The sequence below is a fragment of the Ciconia boyciana genome, chromosome 2 (genome assembly GCF_034638445.1).
Source record: "Ciconia boyciana chromosome 2, ASM3463844v1, whole genome shotgun sequence".
In the NCBI taxonomy this organism is placed as follows: domain Eukaryota; kingdom Metazoa; phylum Chordata; class Aves; order Ciconiiformes; family Ciconiidae; genus Ciconia; species Ciconia boyciana.
In genome coordinates this window covers 93,878,332-93,905,050 of record NC_132935.1, presented here as the reverse complement: position 1 = coordinate 93,905,050, position 26,719 = coordinate 93,878,332, and the positions used below count along the sequence as shown (strand labels likewise).

The 26,719-nt window shown below is 41.0% G+C and overlaps 1 protein-coding gene across 3 annotated transcripts; it reads right to left on the bottom strand.

Moving 5' to 3' along the window:
• Nucleotides 1-746: 746 nt before the first annotated feature.
• RIPK1 (receptor interacting serine/threonine kinase 1) lies at nt 747-26,719 on the bottom strand. 3 transcript variants are annotated; one of them, XM_072853200.1, is made up of 12 exons: nt 26,594-26,719; nt 21,759-21,970; nt 19,841-19,994; nt 19,237-19,374; nt 16,649-16,877; nt 14,897-15,046; nt 13,517-13,593; nt 10,283-10,376; nt 7,437-8,000; nt 5,640-5,711; nt 3,298-3,450; nt 1,480-2,385 (listed from the first exon to the last, which is right to left on the bottom strand). In XM_072853200.1, the coding sequence occupies exons 2-12, from the start codon at nt 21,908-21,910 to the stop codon at nt 2,099-2,101; spliced, it is 2,070 nt and encodes a 689-aa protein (XP_072709301.1). In that variant the 5' UTR covers nt 21,911-21,970; nt 26,594-26,719; the 3' UTR covers nt 1,480-2,098. The 3 variants fall into 3 exon arrangements, with proteins under 3 accessions (XP_072709304.1, XP_072709303.1, XP_072709301.1); XM_072853203.1 differs by lacking the exon at nt 7,437-8,000 and having other exon boundaries at nt 747-2,385; XM_072853202.1 differs by lacking the exon at nt 26,594-26,719 and having other exon boundaries at nt 1,479-2,385; nt 19,921-19,994; nt 21,759-21,790.

The following is a 26,719-nucleotide window of genomic DNA, read 5'->3' as shown; positions in this document are numbered from 1 at the left end:
GAAAATGAAGCATTTAGTGTATGCCCATTAAATGATCACAATTCATTCTGTGTACCAAATAAGACAATGATCTTATGAGGGAAAAATAGCCTGTTGTGTAAAGACTATAGCTCTGTGAGACTTAAAAGCAAATGAGGGGTAGGGAATTGATGTAGCAATACAGTGAAACCCAACCTTACTGGAACATAAATGGACTTTGCAGATGTGTTCAGGAATCTGTTTCATGCAGTAACATAGTAGCTAATGGTTGTAACTCTCTGCGGACTGACACAGAGGAGAAGACTTCCCCCCGGCCCCACGTGTTTCTCTATCTGCTTCAAGAAGAGTCAATTACTATTTCTGGAAGGTGTATGCTCATTATACTAGAGAATGATGTCTTTTATCTGTCTATTATACTCAAGAGTTTATAGAAAATTTAGCATGTTGCTAAATCAAAACAGTAAGGCAATGCCATAAATTCTGAGGAATTCAAAATAGAAATATTACTGTGGTATATACTGATACACCCCAAGCTAGCCTCAATGGAAAGGAAAGTATAGGTATTAGCATACATTAACAATAAATATATAAATGCTTCAGTATCTGGGTGGATGACACACTCTCTGTATTGATTTCTGCTAAACTCTCCATTTTGGGCGCCATTTCCACTACTGCCTTGTGCTAAGTAGGTTTAAAGATGACAAATATGTTGGTGCTTGCTATGATTCGTTTCATTTTGCTTCTATTAAAATGGTGGCTGCTGTATCAAAGAGCAGAAATCCATTCTAACTACACTTTTATTAAATTGCTAGCTTTTTTGACAATAACCAGAAGCTAATGAACACATACTGCTTTTTCTACAGCATAAAGAATGACCTGGTCCAAAACATCTGCTGGAAATATTTGTAGATTTGATGGAAGTAGGAGGGTATTGTCCTTCACAGGAAGAGTTTGGCATAATTATTCTTAAGGCATAAAAATTTACAGCTCAGCAATTCTTTCATAGCTCTTGTACACTGAGATCATGTCCATACTATTAAGTTAGAGTGGCAATGAACATTCCCAAGCACTGGGATACCATCACCTATGCCACAGAGCTGTCCCAGCGTTCCCTGACACAACTTCAGTGCCATGAAATAGCCCTTGCACAATATTTTGGAGGTTTAAAAAATGTGCTACCCTGGCAGCAGGCTGTGGCATGCCAGTTAACTTCAGCACCCAGGAATATTCCTGGGCACGTTTAATTTACTAGTATAAATGCAGCCTAAGAGTAACGCTCTGAGCCCCTAGAGTGAGTAGGAGAATGGGTCTTCTGTCATGTGGTAATAAGGTACTTTCCCATTCACAAGTTTTTACTTTGGATTGCATAATGATTGAATCTCTTTTTTCACTATTTCATAAAGCAGATGAGAAACTTACCATGTAAAATCTTTTCTACCAAGCAATGTAAAAATCAAATGCAATATTAACCTGTGAAAGAAGAGTATTTTAGCAATTATATACTTTTAAAGCCAAAAATAATTTTTGCTTTTATTCACGCTGCTCTTCCTCATAATTCCAGACAACTCTAATAAACATTATAAAAAGATTTTAAAAAATAATATCACATTGACTTAGAGCAATCTGGGATAGTACCCTTGTGGGTATTGGCACTTCTGGCAAAATTGACGAGTTGATTTTGTTTTCTGTCCAAGTTTTTCAAGGAGTGAGTCAGTCTTTCACATATTATTACCGATATATTAGCTTTGCTGAAATTACACGCTTTTGTTCAGAACTGAACAAGGGTACCAACATGTTTCAAGATAGAATCTAGAAATTTTGTATAACACATTCTCCTTGAATTAATATTACTATTGCATTTGGTTGTTATTATCTTTGGACAATCATTTTATTCAAAAGGAAGATGCTTATTTTCTTTTATCCTCTGGAAGACCAATTATCTTGACATAAACTTTTTGATTTACTGGAGGTTTTCACTGAAAACCACTTGGCAGAAAAAATGTGTTCTAAAAAGTCTGTGCAAAAAGGAGAGCTCCAGAAAGTCTGTTCAGAATTATTACTTGTTATTGGAAGGTCTTCAGGAAAAAATACCCTCATTTCCCTCCAGTTCTCAGTCAACTTATTCCTCACTGATTTGCATCAAACTAGTAAGGAGATCCAGTCTTTGGCAGCCGAAGAGTGCTTTGGCAAGCTTTCCAACTGTAGCACCTTTGGAGCCTTCCCTCATTTCCCACTTAAGCAGCATTTGGTAAACTTTTTCTTTTAGTCCATCTCGTTCATAGTCGTGATCAATTTCATCAATCTCGGGATCACAGAAGCCCAGTTTACGAGCACAGTGCTTCCACTGTTTAGCCAACTTTTCTCTCACTAAATTCAGATGTTTTTCAGTCAGGACAGTAGTATTGTCTGCAAAAAGAAAGAGTATGAGCAAATGACATTGTTTAACATTTCTTCTGTTCCTTTTGCTATCTCACCCATCCTCCCCCAACTATTTATTGGTAATATCTGGAGACAGAATTTTAGTGATACAATCAGAAGTGGGTTTCATGGAGGCAGTATTACTTAATGATGCCAGGAAAGAAACTCCCAGTCAGAACACGTGTATTCACAGGTCAGTTGCTGGACTTGCTTTTTGATCTGAGGCTATCCTAGTTTGTCACTTAAACCTGCAAAATTGAAAAGCTCCTTCCTAGAGTTCTCATACAGCTGACTGATGTCTGTATGATATGTTTTATATTCTGGGACACTATTAATTTGTTTACTTAGGAATACACAGGGATAGTTTAATTCAGTATTGACCAACGAAAATAAATTAAATTTCAAAATCTTCCAATTGCTACCTGAATGAAGTGGTCATGGCCCCAAGCCTGTTCAGTGTTCAAGAAGCGTTTGGACAATGCTTTTAGATGTATGGTTTAACTTTTAGGTTTCCCTGTGTGGTGTCAGGTGCTGGACTCTATGATCTTCATGGGTCCCTTCCAACTCAGGATATTCTATGATTTAAACTGTAAGTCAGGTGAGGACCACCAATCCTAACCTTGCTTCTACCAATTTGAGTGTTGTTATTCCTCTTGTTCTTGATGCATATACATCTATACTTGCATCTGGTGTCTCGTAAGAGGTCATGAAACTACAGGACAATTGAGGTACACAGTATTACAGAACAGTATCAGCACAAACCCTTACTTGTTTTATACACTCTTAAGTATGTAGTAGAAAAGGACCCAAACAGTTATTTCTCAAGTATCAGAGGGAGAAAGCTGTACCAGATAAATATACGGGGAGAATACATCAAAACTAGGGAGATATTTCTCTTACCAAATATACCCGTTGCTTCATAATGCATGTAAGTTGCTTCTGTAGCAACAGGAGAAGTGCTGATGTGTTGACTGTGCTCTTCAATCTTCATGTGATTGTAGGATCCAATTTGAATTCCAGAACTGTTACTTATGTTGTACTTGATTGAATCTTCTGTATAAGGGAATGTAATACAATTTTATAAACAACTGCATATGGTTCAAAATGTCAAGAAGTAACATAAGGAGGAAGTAAGGAGGAAGAAGGTTCTGCTAATCAGGGAAGTGATTAAATGGTTTTATTGCATTTAATGTAGAAATGGCCATTTACTGGCAACCGTGAGCATATTTTCATTATGCAGTGTGACATAACTGTACTTTAGTGAAAGCCCATCCTATTCTATTCCATGACAAAGTGCTACAACCAAGCCTTACGTGCTGGCAGTTACTAGACTGTAAATAATGTTCCCTGTGCTTTAGGAATGTATAGTAGCAGCCTTGGTTTTTGTTGGCTAACAGCTTCAGGAGGTCTTTACTTGAAAGCGCTTTTTGTTTAAATCTTAAAGCCTTACTTCTGCCTCTCAGCTTTACTTTTCATAGATGTAAGTTCAGGTTCACAGTTATGACTTCAAAGTTCTGTGAGACTACTGAAAATCATTTCTAGTTGCTCATAAGGTTTCTATACTCCATGTTATACTATGTTGTCTTGATGGCATCTCTCTGTTTCACAAGGTATTTCATCCCTGCTATCTAGGAGTATCTAGTCAATTGTATCTATTTTCCCAGTGAATCACAGTGCACTACTTGCTCAGTGTTTGTTTCAACAACATTTTTCTTTTCCCTCTGAGATACCTTACCAAAAAACCCTACTCCTTTATTTTAAGGTCTGAATGCTCAGCAATAAAAGTCAACATGTATATGCACTGATTGCACAGCTAAATTGTGTGCACCTCTGGGAGCTTGCATCTGTGGCTTATTGTATGTGATTAGTTAAACACCTAATTTGGTGTCTTTTGCTTACAGTTGTCTGATTTCCACACATAACATGAAACTAAGTGACTATTCTAGTCATGTTAGGTGACATCAGTTTTCTGTTCTCTTGACAATGTTTTCTGAACTCTGTTTGGATAATCATCCATTAAATGTTCTAACTCTAATTTAAATGGTGAATATCACAACCTGGGTCTAAAATTGAAGTACAGATACTTAAACTGATAGACCAGATAAAATGATAGCTCTGTCACCCAAAATGATGGTTGGATGCACAAACATCCTTGTTACAAGCTCAGTTGCAATGTGAAGTGTGGACATCTATGGTCACATATGAAAATCTGACTACATGCATTTAATATCTGTTAACCTGAAACTGCTAGTCAGAAATACTTAAATGTATGCATGATTAGTTTCTAGAAGTTGCACAAAAGGAATGCATTTTATCATGTCACAAAATATTATGATTCCTGTATCCTTTCCTTTTTTTTTTGAGGTGAAGGACCCAGGAAATATGTTCATATTTTTAGCTAAAAAATGAAGAAATATCTTACGTTTGCTATTTCTTATTTGGTAACAAAATGAATCTAGCACAAGATATGAAAACATGTACAAATGCTTTGTCAATATTAACAGCAAAAGTTACTGTGCTTATAAATCTCCTTTCCCAAGCCTCTACAATTTTCTTGCTTGCAACATTTGGGTCATCATCTAAATACTCTAAGGGGCATATAGTCAAGAGCACAGAAACCTGCTCTTTCAAGTTTTCTTTGTAAGTGTAAACCACTTACTTACAAACTGGACAAGCCTTGAAAGGGTTAATTAAAGAGTTCAGGGTGCCCCAAGCAACACAACTTGAAAGGAGCACATATTAACAACTCCTGAAGGACAGGACACAATTTCAGGGGTTTAAGACAGTTGAACTGTAGAGACCTGTGCCTCAGGGAAGGCTGATCAGCATGAAGCCTGCAGCTAGAGATTTGTATTAAAAATCCAGAGCAAGAAAGGACAGGTGTCCCAAATGCATGTGTCATTCAGGAGTTGGGTAGAGTCACAGCAACTTGACATTTAATCTAAGGAAGTGACTGGTTTAGGTGTACAGGAGATCTTACAACGCCTTCATGTTTTTAAAAGCTCTTTTACATAAAAGAAGATATTGTCCTTGATCCACTAAATACACATCTAAGGGTGTGTACAGGTCCTGCTAGAGACAGGAATTAGTTTTACATACTGGTACTAATAATTTCATCTATGGTTAGCGGTATTAAGCAATAACATAAATTATTTCAAGATCCTGAAGTTTTTTGCTTTACTGATCAGGATGCAATGCATAGCCTGTTGGCTACTAGGACAGATGAAGGCTACAGAACTTACCTGTGCTTATTCTGGGTACAGTAGGATGATATGTAAAAGTTCCCCTTGTGAAAGAAGTGGAATCCTTGTTACCTAAACAAAGAGGGAAAACAAAAAAATGCCAAAAGCATTATGTAGATAAAAAAGCAAATGTACTTAAAAGTGACTGCCATATTTGTAACAGTATGAGTACATATTTTGTGCTCTTAAACACAAATAGATGCTTTTTAACTAACAGGATCATATCTCCTTTAATAGTTAAAGCAATGACCTTATCGTGGTTTTGCTCAGTGACTAATTGCCTTAACCATCCTTGGATCCCAGTGAGGGTAATGGGCTTCCACGTGGGTGTATGGATACCTGGCTAGTAGGTGGCAGTGTGGGATCACAGCACACCACAGTTACAGACTGAGCTGCCTCGTATCAGGTATTCAAACTGGAAAATTCCAAACTCCCAAGTGCGCTCCTACTGCTTACTGCAGAGACTGACTGTGGTTTGTATTAGCAGGCTGCTTGTGACTGGCTCTAGCAAAGGCATGGGACACCACTGCATGTTCTGCCAGTGGGAGTAATGTCTGGCAGAGATGTAACTTCCCGCCCAGGGCAGTAATCAATTTGGTTGCCCAGAGATGAGCTCTGCAACTCATGATGGCGCAGTAAGAGTGACTGGGTGCTGGTCACCTGACAAGTCAATAGAAGAGCTGCAATGCAGCTCTTCTGCATCTCCATCTGGTATCTGCCACACTACTGCACGCAGCCTCCCTGTAATAGCTGTTTTCCTTTTTTTCTTTCAAACAGAAGATTTTACTTTATTAGTGATGTCGACAGTTCTAATCCCTGTCTTCCGACATGACAGCTCTCAGATTCATTTCAGTAAATAAACACACATAAACAACTAATCACAGCCTCTGCATAAATAATTTAACAGAATAACACCTTTGTGGCATTCTGCCTGTAAACAGCTAGGCATCCTTGATTTTCTTGTGAGACGATCTGGAAAAGAATGCCACACTAAAAATATCCAGTATTTAGCAGGAGCAGGCTAATGTATCTTATGTTACCTCTAGTTCCTAAAAGTTACATCTTATAGGCCTCTAGTTACCATTTATTTATACTTTTTGCCAATGCTCAGTGTTTTCTTCCTTCTTTGTTCCATACCTTTCTACTCCACAGCTCACTAGCAAATACTGACAGAAGCTCCCCATCAGCACCAGGCAGAGCTCTCTGGAGAAACCAGTTAGGAGTCTTAGCTCCTTGTTGGCTCCCCGAGCTCAGGAGACTCTTACCTTGCTGCAAATCAAGCTAAAAATACCTATCTATTTTCTGAAATGCTACAAATGTTGTTTCTGCACAAGCAGAACCTATAGTATGAATGCTGCATTTTTGAGTCAAAAGTTTTCCTTTGGTTTCCTAGGATGATTGGTAGCAGCTCTTGGTTTTGGTAGCTGCTGTAGCTATCACTGTCTGCTATTACTTGGCTGTCTGCTATTACTTGGCTGGTAGCTGACGAGTTAGGCATTGGGTCTGATGCTCCCCTATTACACTCATGCTTTAGAAATGGTTCACTTGAAGTTAAAAGCCTGAAATCAGTGAAAGCAGGATAATGAGGTCAAAGCTAGATCGTTTTAGCGACCTGAATTAACTTCAAGTAAACAAAGAGAACTTAATGAAATAAATTCACCTTTGCTATATCACAGATCAACTGTTAGCAATAAGCAGGTTGTTGTTACATAAACTACAAAACACTCTTGGCCACTTCATTTTTAGAGAACAAGTGTGTCTTCAGAAACATAGGTGTTGGGGGAGGACGAATCTCACCCGTATCAGCGTCTGCATTCTTTGGATACCAGTTTACGTTGGTCTTTGACCACAGGTTTGGGCCAGATTCAGGCACAGGAGGTTTACTTAGGCTAAAGGTACTGGCTGAACACAACCTATAGAGATCCTCTGTGTTTCCTGTTAGAGGACTGTTAGGGTTTGCCCCATAAAAAATATCTACGTTTCCCCATTTCGGTGGTGTTGCAGCTGGCTGTGGCCAAAAACATGGATTAGTGTTTGATCCTGTTTTCTCAGCTCTTGGATACAGTTCACTCTGTTGAGGACTAAGAGATGACTTTGCAAATGGATCGTAGGAAACTCTTCGTCTCCTTTCTTCCTCTCTCATTTCAGGGGTGTATACTACAGGTGGAACTGCTTTATCCATCCGGCTCCCGAATACATGGTAGTTGTATTCACACTGAAGTTTTCTTTCTAGATTATCAGCAGATGTAAATGAGGTCTCACAGCTCTCAACAGGCTGGTTCTCAGGGCAGGCAGCAAACAGGGCTTCGTTAACCTGACTGGTCATGGGACCTTGAGAGCTGTGTAGAGAATTAGGCTGATCTGAAAACGAGGAAAATTAAATATTTGAAATACATCCAAATGCAGTATAGAACTTGTTGCAATGACACTAGAATCTATAAATCTACCTTTAATACGATGGCAATATATAAAAGGTGAAAATATAACATTACTTCCAGCATAAGCTGTGTTTTATTTTATAGAATGCCTTTACTGAGAAGTATTACAGATTTTTTTATTGAGGAAGTACAGGCTTGTTTAAGCTATCAGTGTCAAAATATCACTTAGTCAAGCGGTGTCAGAATTCACTGCATACTCTGCTTATATTGACACCAAGTTCTCAACCACTGAAACAAACAGTTCCTGGAGGCATTTGTAGGGTCTGATTTAATAGTGTGTCTCCACTGGCATTAACTGGAGTTTAATCAGTGCAAAACTGGAGTGTAACAGGATGGAAAATAAAACCACTGTAATAGGTGTTACTTCATACAGCACAAATAATTTGTCATTAAAGTCACGTTTGCAAATGATTATGTAAAATATCCTGTCTGGGTATTTCATGATGAATCCTTTTTGTCTAGTTTATTCTTTGTAGACCCAAAGAATACATTTTACAAGTAACGCCTACCAGATAAAATAGTCTGTGTCATCTACATCTTTCAAACTAATTCTCACTATCAAAGGAAGCTCTACTTCAGTCTTGAACTAGATTGAGTTATGATCTGGATCATGCTGCAGCATTCCAAGGCTAAACAAGAATGTAAAAATCTGCTTGTTACTACTTGTTCTTGTGTTTTTAAGGGTAGGACTACAGATGCTTTCTTAAAAAGTTCTGAAAGCTTCATAGTTGTCTAGAAAACCTTGTACACTGCCTAAAGCAAGGGACTCTTGCAGACCACTGTAAAATTGGAATAAAGTGCATGTATGTGCTTCTATTTAGCTCAGATAACGCCAGTGAACTGTGGGGGTTTTTTTCTTTTTTTTTCCATATTACATGAATTCAGTCCGTATTAGGCAGGACCAAAACTAGTTCCTTTTGATGGCCGTATATTAGTACGCTTTCAGCCTGACTCACTCTGCTTCTTTTGTTACTGCTGCTGGAGAGGGAGTAGGAGGAATAAGCTAATACAGAAACAACTTCATGAAAAGTGACAGCTATTAGCAATTCAGTTTTAGCATAAACTATATGGCATCCATTCTCCAGGGCAAGCTTGAGATGTATGAACAGATCCTGTGGGATATGTTTCACTACCACTGTCTGAGTAATGCCTATTGACTGAAGAAAAAAACCTGACTTTGACCGACAGGCTGTCAAGATAGTACCTTTCTGCAGTGTAGATTCACAATAAAGCCTTTCGTATTTAAAACACAAGAGCATCTGTAATCCACTGCAGTCATACATTATTATTTCTGCTAGGGAAATGTAATTATACTCATTTAAAAATATAGCAGTGGGACTGCCCTACTAAGTCCATCAGTTCTACTGAAGAACAGTTATGGCAAACCTAGCTTTGGGGAAGATTTATTAGTTGCATGTTACAGTTTAACATTATTCATTTAATAATGTCTTTCAAATGGTGTGACCAAACTTAGCAGAATTCTATTTCTACTGAATTTGATATTGTTGCTTGTAAATCAGTGTTGCAAATATGATCCTATATCCTTTGCCGTTAAGAAACTTTGGTAAAAGAATTCCAGATACACTACTACAAAACTGTAACTATAGCATTATGTATTAGTGAGATAGTTCTATAAAACCATGAGACATGCAACTCACCCAAGATTTGATAGAAAACATGAGAGAGAGAAAATTCATCTGTTAGTGCTCCTCAGATAGATTCCATAGAGAGCAAGATCATAAACAAAGGAATGCATTATAATTATGTGTCCTGGTCATATTCAGAGCATTCATAAGAAAGGCTGGAGTGGGAAAAAGGAAAGTCTTCATGAAATAAAGCCTACAGACCAAGCAGTTGGCATGACTAAAAGGATAGGAAGAAAGATCAAGTATGAAAAGTAATTATCAAAGTGACCATTGAAAAGTCTAATGTTAAACAAAATTTTCGGCATGGGAGAGGAAAGCAGAAGAGTGTAAAATGAAGTGAGTTCAGACTGCAGATTGTGGAAAATTCGAAACAGTGAGTATGACTTTTGGGAGCCTGAGAGCAAATTTAATCTTTTCAGTGATTTCAATTCTCTCTGAAGTGCTGAATAATTGAGTCTCTTCATAACCCCTTAATGGTAAGATTACTTACTTTGTACATGTACACAACTTTATCTTTGGCAGAATACACAGAATAATGATGTGGTAGTAAGTGACTTACCTATTTGACTGTTACTGGTATCTTCTGGTACAGCATCTATTTGAAGGGATTGCATCCTATTCAGCAGCTGTTCATTTGACTCAGGACATGTTTTCTGCACGTAAGAAGAACAAATTATGAAGTTATAGGCAAAAGCTTAACCAAAGGGTGTACCCGTAGAATAGGAAACAGCACAGCTTCACAGTGAAGTGACCTGGATGAACGGATTCCGTGCATTTGTGGGAAGAGATCCCATACTCTTACAGAGAGCACAGCCTGACAGAAAATACCCATTGCCTTGCTACAGATGGGCAAAATCTTTTCTTCAATGAAAGAAGGAAGGACTGCAATGCAACTGCAGTATATAATACTCTGAGTTTGCCAAACAATACCCTTGCCTATGTGAGTATGAGCTTAATCCAGACAGATTGGTTTTGGATTGTCTGTCTTGTACTTAATAGCTAGACTTTCTGCAAGCAATCTCGGTGAGAGGATGCTGCTGAGGTAAAGGTAGCAAACGTCCACCCTGTGTTGTGGATCTATATTTAGTAAATACATTCATCAACAGGGAAGAGGTGAGGAAGAAGATTTACATTCAGGTATGGCTGCATTGACTTTTATGAAGAGTATGTGGAACAAGGAGTTCAGAGCAAATCTTCAGAAAGATGCGGTCCAACTTCCTTTCTGTAAACCCTCATCTTCACTAGACTGAAGGCAAAATCCATTCCTGTTCTATTCTTTTGATGTTCTCATTATTCAGACTTCACTGGAAATAAATACATTTTTTACTTGGAAAAATTACTTCTCAATTTCCCCCAGTGCTTCTTACTTGTAAAATAACTTCTATAAGTAGGTTGTTTTTTTTTTTTTAATTAAACCCAAAAAGTACTTTCACAGATTAAAAATCAACAACTACTATCTCTTCCCAAAAAATCTACTTCCTTCCAAAAGCAAAAGATGACATTCTAAAGCGCATTACAACCTTAGGTCCTTAGATTTTACTTCAGTAACTGAACTGCTCGAGCAGGAATGTTGGACCAGACAACTTCCAGAGGTCCCCTCCAACCTCAACCATTCTGTGATTCTGCGGTCCTTTTAGTTAGGAGGCTGAGGACTCTGCTTCCACGATTGCTAGTGGTGGAAAAAAACAAAGGCTATGCCCAAACCCTCCAACTCATGTTGCTATTGAAGGTGTACTAGTAGTCACCACATTGACTTGCCTTGGATGCTGTATTCGCATTCTGTGCCCTGATCAGAATGAATGCTTTCCTTCCTGAGAAAGTAGTAGACTCATGGCCCATTTCCTAAATAGTCCTTTGGTCCCTATGATTTGAGAGGTATATTTGCAGAGAGCTAATGCAGCTAGTATAATTGGCCGTGATCCTGATTTGGGACAGCTGTCTTAAATTAGACATATATACTTCACATCGTGAGTTAGTTTGGTCAAAACAGTCCAGGAAACTTGTTTCATCAGTTTCATTTTGCAAAACTCTATTGCTTTTTTGAACAGTCACTGTTGCTCCATAAACATCACGTTCTCTAAACCAGAAACTTTCATTTCCACAATTGTAGACTTGGTGACAGAAGGAAGCACTTTAAAGAAAACTGTAAATGAATGGTTTCACAAAGGAAGTTGTTTTTCTTTTGTTAGTTAAAATAACTGGGTACATACTCTTCTGAGCCTCACTTCACTGCAAAGATTAAACCCCTAATGCCAGGAGTTCTGATCAATAGCTGTCAGTGAAGTGTTAAGTGAAGTGAGTAAACTGACAAAATCTGTGATAAAAAGGTTCCATAATCAGCCCAATTGTTCAAGAAGTTCTCATTCTCGTATTTTCAGTCAGGAAATTATTCTTTTTATCATAATTTATAAACCTACAGCCAGAAAAGTAAGAGAAACCAACTTGGACACTCAGGAAAAGCATCTGATTCCAAATTTTCCCTGTTGTTATTACTGTGGTATAGCTTCCTGGTCTCAAGCAGGCTGGGACTCATTAGACACTGCCTGAACGCAGGACAAAAATTACCAAGAATTTACAGAGGTTTTTTTACACTTACTCTAAATCAGATTCTGCCACTTTTGAATCTCTAGGAATAACATTTTATTTCATGAGTGAGACTTATTGGATATATGAGGAGCTCTTGCAAAGTATTATCATAGAATCAGAGCGTCACTCAGGTGGGAATAGACCTTGGGGGACCTCAGTCCTACCTCCTACTCAAAACAGGGTCACCTATGGGATTGGAGTTCATAGCTCAGAGCTTTGTGCAGTTAGGTGTTGAAAACCTCCAATGATGGTGACTGTACAACCTCCTTAGGTAACTTGCTCCACTGCTTGGCTGCCCTCATGGGAAAAAGTGGTTGGTTTGTTTGTTTGTTTATTTGTTTGTTCTCTTGCATCCAGTTTGAATCTCTTGTTTCAGTCTGCAACAAGAGACAGCAGTTTATGTCTGCTGTCTCTTGTCCTACTATGCACTGCTGTGAAGTGCTTGGCTCTATCTTCTCAATAAACTCCCCATAGCAGGCTGCTATTTATGTCCCCCCAAAGCCATTGCATGTCTGGGCTGAAATAGCCCCAGTCCCTCAGCCCTGTCTCATATGGCAGGACTAACAAGTGCTGAGCAGATCATCTCAGCAGTGCTGCTCCCCAGCCAGGCAGCTCCCAGTTGGCACTGAAGTCAGGAGTTATTCCAGGTGCAGCACGTTGCATTTGTCCCTTCTGAATTTCACAAGGTTTCTGTTGCCCCATTCCTCCAGCCTGCAGCTGGCAGACTTGCCCTTGTGATGGTATTGACTGGTCCTCCTCGTTTGGTGTCACCTGCACACCTTATGAAAGTATGCTCCATCACTTCCCTGAGGTCACTGATAAAGGAGTAAACCAGCAAAGGTCCCAGTATAGTAGACCCCTGCACTACTGAAGCTGTTACTCGTCTCTGGGTGAAGTAGGACCCATTAACCGCTACCCTCTGAGACTCACTCACCATCCAACTTGTTTTCATCTGCCCCTCCAGACAGTAACATCTGAACTCAGATACAAGAATATTTTGGGAGACAGTGTTGAAAACCTTCCTAAAGTTGAGGTAAATGACATGCACTGCTCTCCCCTCATTCTCAAATCCAGTCATTGTATCACAGAAGGAAATCAGGTTGGTCAAGCATGATCAGTCTCAAAGTGGCAGAATCTGGCCATAACTGGGTCTGGGGAGAGGGGATGTGGGGAACTGACACTTTAAAATGCTTAGAAAGTTACTCACTTTTAACTTCTTCAGATCATCTTCAATACTTTTTCCTAGATTTTGATAGTAAAATGGCTTGTATCTTTGACTAATTTCTGCAAAAATAAAAGAACTAAGTGAAAGTGGTTTTAAATGGAAAATAAGTGATTTATACTGTTAACAATTTTGACGGAGAAGGATTGAATAAAGACTTGTATGAAGTAAGAAACAGGAAAATTATACATACATTTGGAATCCGTTCACATGGCTCATTTAGCCTTAACATAGTAACAAGAACAGGATGATTTCTAGGGATTTTTTCTGTTGTCATTGTATTGCGTTTTAGGGTGAAAGCTGTCTATGATCCATGGCTGACAGCACCTTGACTTGACTAGCCAAAAGACTGGTTGCCACATTTTAAGAAATAAGATACATTAAACTGCATTCAGCTATTTGATAAACAACTAGCCTGTCTCTGCTAAAGATGGAATTACTGAAATAATCTACTAACATCATAAATATCAGTATTTTGCATATGGGAAAATTAGAAGCTAAGACCCAGTGCAAGCATAAACTCAATCCACTAGCAGCAGATTATGCAGGTTAAATGTGGAAATAATAGATGGGTTCCTCCGAGTATAGAAATGTCCTCTGAGTATTTAAGTACATGCCTGTTGTATATGAAGCTCTTGGTGCCCCTGTCTAAATCCAAACCTCCATTTCCTGTTATGTGTACGGGTTTTTTTGTGGTGTGGTGTGGGTTTTTTTTGGGGGTGTGTGGGGGTGGGGTTTTTTGGGTTTTTTTTTTTTGCTTGTTGTTGTTTTGGGTGGTGGTTTTTTTTAGGTTTGGGGGTTTTTTTTGGCACTACACATTGAGGCAGAAAGAAGAGACAGGAGGAGATAAGGAATTTTGACTTATTTGCTGAATGCTCTTAGTCGCATTCCCAGACCATTCAGTCAAGACTTTTACTGACTGCAAGTGGGGATCTGACCATATGAAAGGATGATTAGCTAGTCAAAGGCTGCTGCATTGCTCATGGAAGGCTTAACTGGGACAGCTTTTGAATCTAGTTTTGATAGGGTATTTTCTCAGTCATACCAAAGATATACTATGTCCCTTGATGTTAGCTTTTCTGTAAATTACAGCAGGAAGATTATACTATGCTGAAGACAAATTATCAGCAAGTATAAAGTGTATTAGCTCCATCCACTCACTAGTATTTCTCAAATCTGTAAATGTTGGACCAGATCCCATTTTTAGTCAGGGTACAGGGAGCATGCTTTACTGGGCATGTGAATTGATATTTCTGTTTTCAAAGAAAAATTTATATTTTAAGAGGAAAACACTCAAGTTTGTTTTAGTGCATTGCAAACTATTGACAGACATGTAACAAAAAGAATCCCAAAGCAATGCCTTACCTGCAAAGGTTGGCCGTTTCTCTGGCTCTTGCTCCCAGCATTGTTTCATTAAGTCAATAATTTCCACTGGACATTTATCAGTCATCTCCTCTATGTCTGGTCTGTTTCCATTCATGATGCCAAAGCAAATCTGGGCTTCATTTATACCATCTGAAAAATAAAATTTCCTATCAGATCCTGATCATGGGTTTTGCTACCTTTCTGTAGGTAAAAGAAATAGCGAAGCAGCTCCCTGTGTGTTTTTGGATGTGTAAAAGAAGATTTCAAAGAAAGATTCTGGTGTCCTGCACGTAGGTCGGGGCAATCCCAACCACAAATACAGGCTGGGCGGTGAATGGATTGAGAGTAGCCCTGATGACAAGGACTTGGGGATGTTGGTTGATGAGAAGCTCAACATGACCTGGCAATATGCACTTGCACACCAGAAAGCCAACCGTATCCTGGGCTGCATCAAAAGAAGCATGACCAGCAGGTTGAGGGAAGCAATTCTCCCCCTCTACTCCACTCTGGTGAGACCCCACCTGGAGTACTGTGTTCAGCTGTGGGGCCCCCAAAATAAGAAGGACATGGACCTGTTGGAGCGAGTCCAGAGGAGGGCCACAAAGATAATCAGAGGGCTGGAGCACCTCTCCTGTGAAGACAGGCTGAGAGAGCTGGGGTTGTTCAGCCTGCAGAAGAGAAGGCTCTGGGAAGACCTTACAGCAGCCTCCCAGTACCTGAAGGGGGCCTACAAGAAAGCTGGAGAGGGACTTTTTACAAGGGCATGTAGTGATAGGACAAGGGGTAATGGCTTTAAACTGAAAGAGGGTAGATTTAGATTAGATGTAAGGAAGAAATTAATCACGATGAGGGTGGTGAGGCACTGGAACAGGTTGCCCAGAGAAGCTGTGGATGCCCCATCCCTGGAAGTGTTCAAGGCCAGGTTGGAAGGGGCTTTGAACAACCTGGTCTAGTGGAAGGTGTCCCTGCCCATGGCATGGGGGCTGGAACTAGAGGATCTTTAAGTCCCTTGCAACCCAAACCATTCTATGATTAACAGCTACAGATCTCTCACATTAGTGAATTTGAATCCACTGCCCTAACTTCCATGGATTAGAGATTTATTTTAAGATTAATGGATTTACTTATAAGTGTAAGACATGCCCAGTGTGAGTAAGGGTGACAGATCTAGCTCTCTAGAACCTGAATCTCAGTTATGCTCTGCACTGGGTACGAACATAAAGATGGCCACACAGGCAACGTTTAGCCATTTAGTTCACAAAAAAGTCCATTCGAAATGATAAACATGTTACTCTGGAATTCCACAGTCTGCTCCTATTGCTCTACATGAGCACATTACTGCACGGTGAGAAATTAGCACCACACAGCTGAGAAGCAGTAACTGGCTGTGTGACCATTCCTGTTAAAAGAAAAACCACATGTAACTAGCCCATGGTAGGAAATAGCATACATCAAAGTTTCCATCCTGGCCTGCCCAAGTTTTGTCTAACTTCTGCCACTGAGTGCAGGTTTATGCCCACACCCTGTGGATGTGAATAGACTGGGCTCGTGCCTGCATTTCAATTCAGATGTTCTTGTGCATGCTTAGAAGTCAGGAATAATGCAAGTAATGCCTCTTACTGGCCATGAGGTGCCTAACAGGTGCTATTCTTGGGCATAGGTGATTTAATCTACTAATCTTAATTTTATAACTTTAAATGCTTAACATTTGTAACTTAATTTTGTGATAGAATCCTTCTGGAAGTAACTTACGTTCATATGGCTCTTTGTTAGCAAAAATTGCCCAGATCACTATGCCGAAGCTGTAAACATCTGATTTCTCCACAGGTTTTACATTAAGACAGCGTAAATGCTCTGGGGCCATATAGTAAAGAGTCCCAGCATTGTTCTGGCAAGTGCTCTTGGTTTGCTTCTGTCGGACAGTCTCTTCTTGGGTCAGCCGACTCCAGTTCTTAAAGGAAGCAACACCGAGATCTGCAATCTGAAAAATGAGACACATCAGAGCTAGTGCTGTGACGAAGAGGAGATAAACAAGTATTTCATGCAGTGCTCAATCTTATAATGAATAGCTGGTAATAACTTATCTAAAAATGAAACACTGCAAAAAATGCAACTACAAGAAAGGAGAACAAACTATTTGCCATTTTATGGGGTTTTTTTGTCTACATAAAGTATCACTGCCAACTGGGAACCATTAGGCTAAACCTTTGTTATTAACTTAACCCCACTTGCAACAATTCCATAATGTAAGGAAAAAAGACTTTTGTTTTTGCTCACATTGACAAATACGTTCAAAATCTGCTTGCAGTGCTCGTGGCAGAACAGAAGATCCATATGAGAAGAAGCTAAGATTCAAATCCAGAAGTAATCTGTGAGATGGGCAGATATCCTTCCCCCCTCACTGCCCTTTCCATTTAGATTCCATTTAACTCAATTTCCTTAGATCTTCCTACAGAAAGGGGGAGGAAGAGGATCTAAAATGATGTGATGTGTATGGCAAAGAGATATGGAAAAGGATAGCATGGAATAAGTTAAAGCAGGGATACCTGGGTACTGTGCGCTTGACAAGGTGACATTACTGAAAACTTAAGTGCAGTTTTACAACTAGACTAAGGGCTGATGGTGAAGAAAGTAATCCTTCCCTCCTTTTCCCACAGAGTCCTGTTATGTGCACCCTCTGCTCCTCCTGTTCCAGCACGGACACTTATCTGACACTGGGACGACCTAGTGCAAGGCACTCAAATGGCTTGCTGAATCAAGTGCTCCGCAACAGAAGGGAAGCACTGCCAATAAGGCAAATTGTAATCTGCTGTTTTGGCTTCCTAAATCAGGGCAGGGTGGTCAGATTAGTATCAGTGCTAACACATGGGAACAGGAAGTCAACAGGAGAGGACAACGGAAGAAAATGGGACTGCCTCTCTTGGCCACAAGCATCTGTCAAACTGAGTTGTGTAACTCAATCACTTCAGGTAAAACTGAGGTGACACCTTCCCTCACTTCTAACTTGCTTTTCTTTTCTCTCTTGTTGCCTCTAACTAGCTTATTGTTCCTCTTGAGTTTCTGAAGGTTTTGGCTAAATTTTGAGGTGATGTATTCAGAGGAAGAGGAAAAGGTAAGTGACATCCTGCTGAAGAAGTAGGAGTCCAAGTTCATGTCTACAAGTGAGAGGAGGTCTAATGTGATAGAGGAAGATATAAATCTTCCTACATTTGCCGTTTCCTAGAACAACTATTTCCTTTTATAAATATTGGCAATGTTAGACACATTCAAGCAGATAAGTCATACTGCTGCCTTAAATTATACTTTTGATCAAGCTGCTTAAGGAAGTCTGATCTGATTCTGAATTTGATCCTGGGTTCCAGTTCAGTTTGTCATGCAGTGTGATGATAGCCTAGTTTGGTCCTGTCCATATAAGCAAGTTGAAACCTAAAAATCCCCCATCCAATTTACATTTAAAGCAGATCATGATTTTTTTTTATTTTTGGAAAAAAAAAAAAAGTTTATAACTTTTATCTGCAAGCTGCTCATACTGCACTAGAACTTGCTACTATATTAACCTTGTCAAACCACTTCTCACTAATATATGTGTGAGAAATACCAAATGACAGAGCTCTCTTCACGGGAATTTATTCTGTAGTTTCATACTGTAATGGGTGATTATTTCAGCAACTCACCTTGACCAGAGACAGGACATTTGATGAGGACTGCTGCAAATTCTGCTCAGGTTTATTCAGCAGCAGGCTCTGTATCTATGTGTCTTGATCCAAAAGCCCGCTAAAGTTAATAGAAGGGCTTTGGAACAAGCTTATAAACCATTCTTTGAAGTAGTTTCCTGCTGCTTTTTTTGTAGTTGCTGGCTGTCATTTGAAAATTATGACTAAGGGAAAAAAGAGGGAGACAAAAGAGGAAAAGATAATAGGCAAAAGGAAAGGAATAAAAAGGAGGAGGTAAAGGCAGGAGGAGAAATTACAGCAATAAAGGACAAAAGACATGATCCATAAGACATTTTGTTTCAATCTCTGCGTGTTAAGGTGTGTTTTTTCTGTCTAGTTGTTCTGTTATTTGTAGTTCATTAATTCTCAACAATATTATTCATTTTTTTAATACCTTTAGTGGTTTCAGTTTTTTTTTTCACAGATGGGGGGAAGATTATACAAATCTCAGGCTCAGAGGTTTTATAGGCCACTACACTTCAGTGATCCACTACTAACACTCTCTTAGTGATAGCTCACCAGACTACAAAGGAGTTCATCTACCAATCAGGAACAGTAACCAATGCAGCTGAACTGGGTTCTTCAACCCAAACCATCAGCTTTCTCCATTTACATTCTAACACATACCTTAATGTGGAAGTCTGTGTCCACAAGGATGTTTTCTGGTTTTAGGTCTTTGTGTACGAAGCCTTGCTCATGCAGATAAAGCATTCCTTCTGTGATCTCCAGCACAAAACGCCCTTTCACTGACAAAGGCAGTGAGAGCTAAAATAAAGAACAGAAGTACCATCTATTAAAAAATGCTACTACAACCATCAAATTAAAAAACAGTCTTTAAAAAAGTTTCTTTCTCAGCCCCAAGTGTACCTCTGCTCAAGCCAGGATGAAAAAGAATCGAGGTCCTTCTTGGATCTAAATTTTCATATTAAAGTAATTCTAAAGTCACTCCATATTTACAAAAGCATTCTTTAGCAAATTCTCCACATATCTCTACAAACACGCCTATAACTCTGAACCTATAACTGTGGCCTGCTCCTCTGTGATGCGCAGGAAAGTCATAGCTGTCCTCTGCTGTCTCTCGAGAAGGCGGGGCTGCCACTGGCTCTTTAATACAGAAAGGAAATGAGAAACTAAAGACTCCATTCTTTGAAGACAGCAGTAGCATCCTGTCCCTTTCAAGCATCTTATTAACCCTAAGGAGCGGCAAGGGATGAAGCAATTCACTGCTCACTTTCTGCAGCACTTTCATCATGTTCCCCCGGTCCACATACTCCATCACAAGTGAGTAGTTTCCGTCTTCCAAAATTATACCTAGTAGTTTTACCACACGGTCATGCTGCAGTCTGCGCATAATCCTGCCTTCTTCAAGGAGGGAAGCATTATATCTGTAAAACAGAAATTACACTGAACTTAGGTGCCAGGCTAGAAAGAACACAGGGATGAAAAATTTGTTGAGTCATAATGAAAATGATGGACAAAAATGTCAACATCCCTAGAGCCACTGTAAGATGAACCATACCTTCAGCTGGTTTTGAACTGATACAGCTTTGTTCATGCCAGGTTATATTCTCTAAGTCTCAAATGCCTTGCACAGAGACTGTCTGTTCAGCCTGATTTTAAGGCCTGCTTTTCAGAAAGTGCATAAGCATTCTTTTTATAGGTGCACTGCTGGTTGTGTGTCCAGATCCCCGAACGGGTGTGGGATCAGGACAGAGCAGGGCTGAAAGAGCCTTTGGACAAGGAGGATCAAGATACACTCCACTACCCCTTGTACAGGAAACTATACAGGTCTCTTTCCCAAAGGGCTGGTATTCATGTTCACATTCAAAATGGATTTATTACAGGGGACCCACCCACATACTGGATGGTGATAACATTTACTAACGATTACTGGTTTAGGATGAATCCAAAGCCTAACTCTTTACCTGGGTCTCAGTACAACCCATCAATAGTCACCGGTACACAGCTGGGAGCTCACTAAAGGTGTTAAAGAAAGACAGTACCCATTATATTAAATAGTCTTCTTTTTACTATTGCTCCTGTTCTAGTCATCGGGCAAAAGGATGTAAGAAAATCTTGAGACTATGTTGCTTGCTAATGCTTTCCTACCCTGTGACTTAAAAGGAAATTGCTTTCTCTGTGTTCCTGTAGTACTAGTAGTGCTTTCTCTGTGTTCCTGTAGTACTAAATACACCTGAAGTGTATTTAGTACCTTTGAGTACAAAATGCCATTTTGTTTGCATTAGGCTCAGTTGTAAATTTGCTTAAGATTTTTGGTTCAAGACCTTAAGGAATAACAAACTTATGAGCCCGTGTAGTGAGAAAGTAAAAACACAAACTCAAAAATAAACCACGCAGGCTTGTCCCTTTTAACTGTGTTCATCCCAAACTGTTTGTGCGGTTTGCAAACTACTAGAATCTCTTAATTCCCTTTCCACTGGCAAAATAAAAACTCAGTTAATTTATTTATTATAACCCAAACTAGAAGAACATAGGTTTTTGTTTCTCTCTAACTTTGTCTCTCTAATCCTAAAACTCTCCCGTGACTCATTTCTCTAGTGGATGACTCATGGGAGAGTTTTAGGATTGTTATGGCTCTAAGGTAGTGGAGTTGCAATGTGACCTGAATCCACTGAAATCAACAGCTAATTTAATCCTTGAATTAAATCAGTGGGCTTGGCTCACTCTGCTTTTTCTCAAGGGAGAGAGGGTTACATTCGTGGTATTACACATGTGGGGTTGGAGTCCTGCTGATAGCTCATGTGTGTTTAGTTCCTAGTGGACAACTGTACTGAAAATTGATCTGCAAGCTTGAAAATACCACGTGCCCACTGAGTTCCTGCATTTCCTTAAGTGTGCAAGAGTCCCCTCGATTCTTAACAATTCACAGGAGTGCTCACCTTGCAACAGAAAACAGGAGCTTCACTGGAACAATGACTTAAAACTAAAAAAGTTGGCTCGTGAGGGAAAAAAGGAGAATTTGCAGGACAGGTGCTAGTATTGTCTTAGAGTATCTTCCCCACATACAGTATCTCCAGAATCCAAAGATCTGAAATTATTACACTTTATTTAGATTTATCTCCATTGAGTTTAGAGAATTCCTTAGACTAACTGGAAGATAAAAACCAGAACTAAGATCTGTAACTTACTCAGTGCGTTGGGGTCCTGTATACACTTTCTTTAATACTACATATCCATGTTTCTTGTGAAAGCATAAAGAAATTGTTCCAAATCCTCCAGCGTCTAATTGTTTTTTTTCAAGCAAATCCTGGGTGTTCATGTGGATGTCTTCCAGAGACATGTTTGCAGTCTTTGTGGCTCAGCAATTAAAACAAAATCAAGTACCCTAGTGCTTCTGGACCTGTAGTATAAAGGAGGAAAAAGAAGTGTCATTATCAAGCATTTAGCTGTTCCACTAAAGTGTCTACGTAAGGAGTGGGACACAAGCGTACACTCTCGTGACCCTTATGAACAAAGGGCTTCAGTTTGAAACCAGAGAGGCTGTGGTTCTCACAGGATCAGACCTAAAGATCACAATGATTTATCCTGCCAACCCATGATAGTTATGCTAAGTCGATGTATAACCATTTCTTCACCTGAGTATCTTACAGTGCTGTTAATAAATAGTTTTTATCCGTATAACATGCAGTAGATTGGTACTGTCCCTATGCTTCACATGTGCAAAACCTGAAACCCAGAAAAATCAAGGGCCACGGTCCCAAAGGCAGGTAGTGCCTAATGATTCTGACAGGTATCTAGTTTTCTAAATTGCCTGTATCTGGCCCTAGATAGGCCTGTCAGGTGCCCAGATGCTTACAGAACTCTAAGCTACCTTTTAGGCATCTTTGCAAATCTAGCTCTAAAGGGTTTGCTTGATGCTTAAAACAAACAAACAAACAAAAGGTTTCTCTGGAGGGTGAATCAAAGAACCCAGCTTCTGTGGGAAGCTGATTTTCACAGCTGTCTAAATTTAAGGAGACAAGTGCTAGGAAGGAGTGTGGTGGGGATATAAGGTGACTTCTCCCCTGCCCTTCAAAAAGAAGAGGAACAAAGAAATTGTGAAGGCTTGTAGTAACTCCTAAGTACACCACGAGAAAAAGAGAGCTTGGGGGAGCCTATGAAATAGGTAGATAAGTAAACCCCAGTGGATGCCAGAATAATTTTAGGCCTTTGATAAAGCTGTGGTGCTCTCTTGCCTAACATGTCTCTCGGGAGGTAAAACCTTAAAAGAAGGCTAGGCAGGCAGTACCTTTGGCACATGCCAGCAAGCTGCGTTGCTAGCACAGGTGCAAGCCACAAGCTCTGTTTTTTTCCTCACTGAACTTTTACCTTAAGTATCTTACATCAGGTAAGGAAAGAGTTTGCTGAGAAAAGACAAAGCACAAGAGACCATCAGGGCTGTTCAGTTTCCATTCCTCTTGAGTGACTATGACACAGATATACAGAGCTGGGAGAAAGGTGCCATTTCAAAGTGCCACTATCAGCAACAGTAGATTGGCTCATCCAGGTAATAAAGAGCTCTAAATAGCGTAGCAAAGGGATTTCCAAATTTTTCAGGCCAGCAAGTGACTGCTAACTCCTGTAAACTAGTGTGCACCTGTATCGTCAAATCTCTAATTGAAAAGATTGCTTAATGTTGTTATGAACATCAGCTGCAGCCTAATGGCAACAGCCTCTTTCTGGAGCCTGGGAACTAAGGAGGTAGTGAAAGTGTCTGTAGAAAGGAGGTGTCTGAGGGAAGAGAGGTGTTTCTGTGCAGATTTGGAAATTGCCCAGTCAGTTCAATGCTGACAAGCCAAAATAGGGAAGAGTAAACTTAAAAAAAAAAAAAAAAAAGCTTGTGCCTGTAGAAGAAAGAAAGCAAGAGCTTCCTCTTCCAAGTGTATATACACTCTATGGGCTGTTGTTGTATAGACAGGGAACATCCCCTCTACATCTGGAGCAGCGTGCTCTCTTCAGAGTTTTCTTCTTTGGTTTTTCTGACTTTGAAAGGATGCAGATTTTGTTTTGCTGGAGTGCTAGCCTGCATTATGAGCACAGGACTGAGGATATGGCTGCATTTGTTTAGTAAGAAGGTAAGCTCTGCTATGCCTAATAACTGTTAGGGGAGAGGAGATCGTTGTTGTGTTTTGTTTGTTGATTTTTATAAATTCCTTTCAGTTAATCAAATAGCTGAATAACAAATGACTCATAGCAGTGCCAAGAATACTCACTGCTGCGCTCATAGGTGAGCTTTCGTCTCCCTGGAAACTTCCGGTGATGGTTCTCTGGCTTTCTTGGGGTGGTGCTACTGACTGTTGCGCAGACGGGGTGGGTGTCACAGGTACAAAGGCCTGAATTCAGTCATGAGACTTTAACATGCCATGAACTAACATCTTGCTGCTTTATCTCGGGTCTCCCTTTCAAGAATTGGTTCAAAGTCACCTATCTATGGTAATTTTTCCATGCTAACAGTAACTAAGCATCTAGGTAGTAGTTATTCTTGTAAGAATTGCATGTGCTCTTCTTGTGAATGCAAATTAGATGTGTATTCTTGAATGCTGAATCTCTAAAGTTGCATTAACACCACTGATAGCTTGGGGCTGCCATTCAATACCATAAAACTTGATGAAAAACAGCCCTGCCTCAAACTGCAACAATATAGGACCTTGTTCCTATTTACATTGCTAACACCTGTTCCTACCAAGCAGCATGTAATCCCTGTAACCAGAAGGTCTGGAAATTCATAAGTAATAACTTGTGAAATCATAAGATATCTGCCGAAATGAGCTGGATAACATTCAACAGAGGGAATTTTCTTGTAAGACGGGAGGGAACTCTCCTCCTTGGGCACGCTCTACTATTAGGATGCTACTACTTTTTTGTTGTTGTTGTTATTAAGTAGTGAGGTGCTACTCACTAGTAGAAGCTCTTTGTAGAAGTAGTAGAAGCTCTCAGTAAAAGCTCTTTGACCTGAAGACTTATTTCAAACCCAAAGTTTTTTGTAGGATGGATATCACAGGAAAGCTATCTCTAGCCAGGTTTTTAAGCAAAGACTACTTATTTTGGTATACTATTTAACATGAGGTATTGGCTGATGTTACCTGGAAATGTCAGATGATGAAGAAATCAAGGAGGGAAGCTCAAAGGCTCAAGTTCATTCCAAGCTTACTGCTTTTTACTGAGATACATGGTAATTCAAATGTATCAGTACTTTCTGATATACCATTGCATACATTACATATCTGTGGTTAAGAGAACAGAAATTTTGTAGCCTGGTTTAGCCTAACCTTACAGAAGCTATGCCTACTTCTAGGGGTTAATTTGTGTTCTATGAGGTAGCCCTCATTTGTATAATTGATTGATTATAAAGCAATTTTTTAAATATACTATTATGAACATCTGTATTAGGGTGTGTTCATTTTCAACAAGTGCTAACATGTATTATGAAAATCTTGAACACTGGCTGCTAGAAGAGAGGGATTTTTTCCCAGTAATATGTTTGGGTTTTCTTTAGAGAGGGATAAAAGTGTAATAAGTGGGTTTGTGGCATTTTTCTTTTTAACACCATGGTTATGTTCTCCCTTCTAACCCCCAAAGGGCACATAAACTCCCAAGAATCACGACCTGATCACCATACAAAAGCAGTTTGCTCCATTCTAATGACTTGTTGCTGATCTGATTTAGATCTTGTGTAGCCTGCACAGTTAAGGAGGATTGCTGAGTGCATTGGTATGGTAATATGAAAAAAGGTCACTCAGTGATTGCAGCCCTTTTGGTCTAATGAGACAGCACACAACTTCTCAAGAAGTGTTACCAGGTATAATCGGAGAAAGTGAACAAGTTTGCAAGCACCAAAACTCGTGGCCACTTAGTTAACAGTCAGGAGCAGAAGGGAATAACAAACGGGGAACAAAGCTGGTATCACCGATACGGGTAACAGGAGATAAACGGAAGGGACCCTGCAGCTGAAGACAAAAATACTGCACGTGTGGAAGATGTTTCCAAAGCTGCCAGTGCATCGCAACTCTGTTCCTGTAACCCTCATAGCCCACTCCGTCTACACCTTTCCCTTCTCCCAAGGTCTTCCAGCTGCTGCATCTCTTCACTGAGGGATGATTTTTTTATTATTATTCCTTTTGGAAATAGCAAAGAAAATACCTGCCTCAGAGCAGCAGCAGGCTGCAGAGGGCATCCCGCGGGAACGCGAGGAGGAGCCAAGGCAAGGGAAGCAAATGAGTCCATGAAACACGAGTTTTCATAGGACCAGAGCAGGGGCAGGGTGAAACACTGCCGGTTTCCTCGGGACCCGAGCAGCGGGAGGGTGGAAAGGGCAAAGGAGGGGTCTGTGCAGTGGCTCGCACCGGGCCAACCGTGTCACCGCCGGTTCTGTTCCGGCGCAGGAGCGGTCGCGAAAACGTGTGTTCTTGTACGGCAGCTGGAACGGGCTATCTCGGCAGAGGCACCTCGTTCCGCCGCCGCTGTCGGAGGAAGGCGCAAGCCGGCGCCGGGCCCTCCCGTTCAGGCCGGCTCGGCCCCTGCAACCCAGCCAGCGGCTCCGGCGCCCTGGGCGGGGAGCGCCCCGTGGCCTCGGCAGGCGGCGCGGGGCCGGGCAGCCCGAGGCGGCGTTCTCCGGCCTAGTTCCTCGTCGGCCGACTCGACGAGTCGTCCTTCTCCTCCTCCCCCCGGCGGCTTCCTGGCGCCGAGGCCGCCTCTCCTCGCACGCCCCACTCCCCCGCCGTGCCGCTTCCCGTCGCGGCGCCCCGGGGGTTCCCCAGTGGCCGGGCGACCCCCCCAGCGCGGGGGGGGCGGGACGCGCCGCAACCCCGCCGGGCCACCTCGTCCCGGGGCCCGTCATCCCGCCGGCCCGGCCCCGGCAGCTCCCCGGGGCCGGGACCCCGCAGCGGCGGCGGTGGCGTCTTCGCAACACGGGGGCAGCGCGGGGCTTTCGGTTTCGGCGGGGGAGCCTGGGTCCCCTCCCCACTCCCGGTCTGCGGTGCCTTACCGTGGCTGCGGGCCGCTCTCCTCCGTCCTGCCGCCTCCCTCGGGAGGGCCCGCCGGCGTGCGGCTGCGCCCCCACCAGCCCCTGCGGAGCGCTCCGGCCCCGCGGCGGCGGGAGGAGGGCCCGGCT

What these genes read in the sequence shown, in the direction of transcription:
- RIPK1 (XM_072853200.1), bottom strand. Translation starts at nt 21,910, where the DNA reads ATGTCTCTGGAAGACATCCACATGAACACCCAGGATTTGCTTGAAAAA. An exon ending in ACAGGACCCCAACGCACTGA is followed by an intron (nt 19,995 to 21,758) that starts GTAAGTTACAGA and finishes TCTGTTTTACAG; the next exon opens with ATATAATGCTTCCCTCCTTG. An exon ending in TACCAGTAACAGTCAAATAG is followed by an intron (nt 8,001 to 10,282) that starts GTAAGTCACTTA and finishes CCTCGTTTTCAG; the next exon opens with ATCAGCCTAATTCTCTACAC.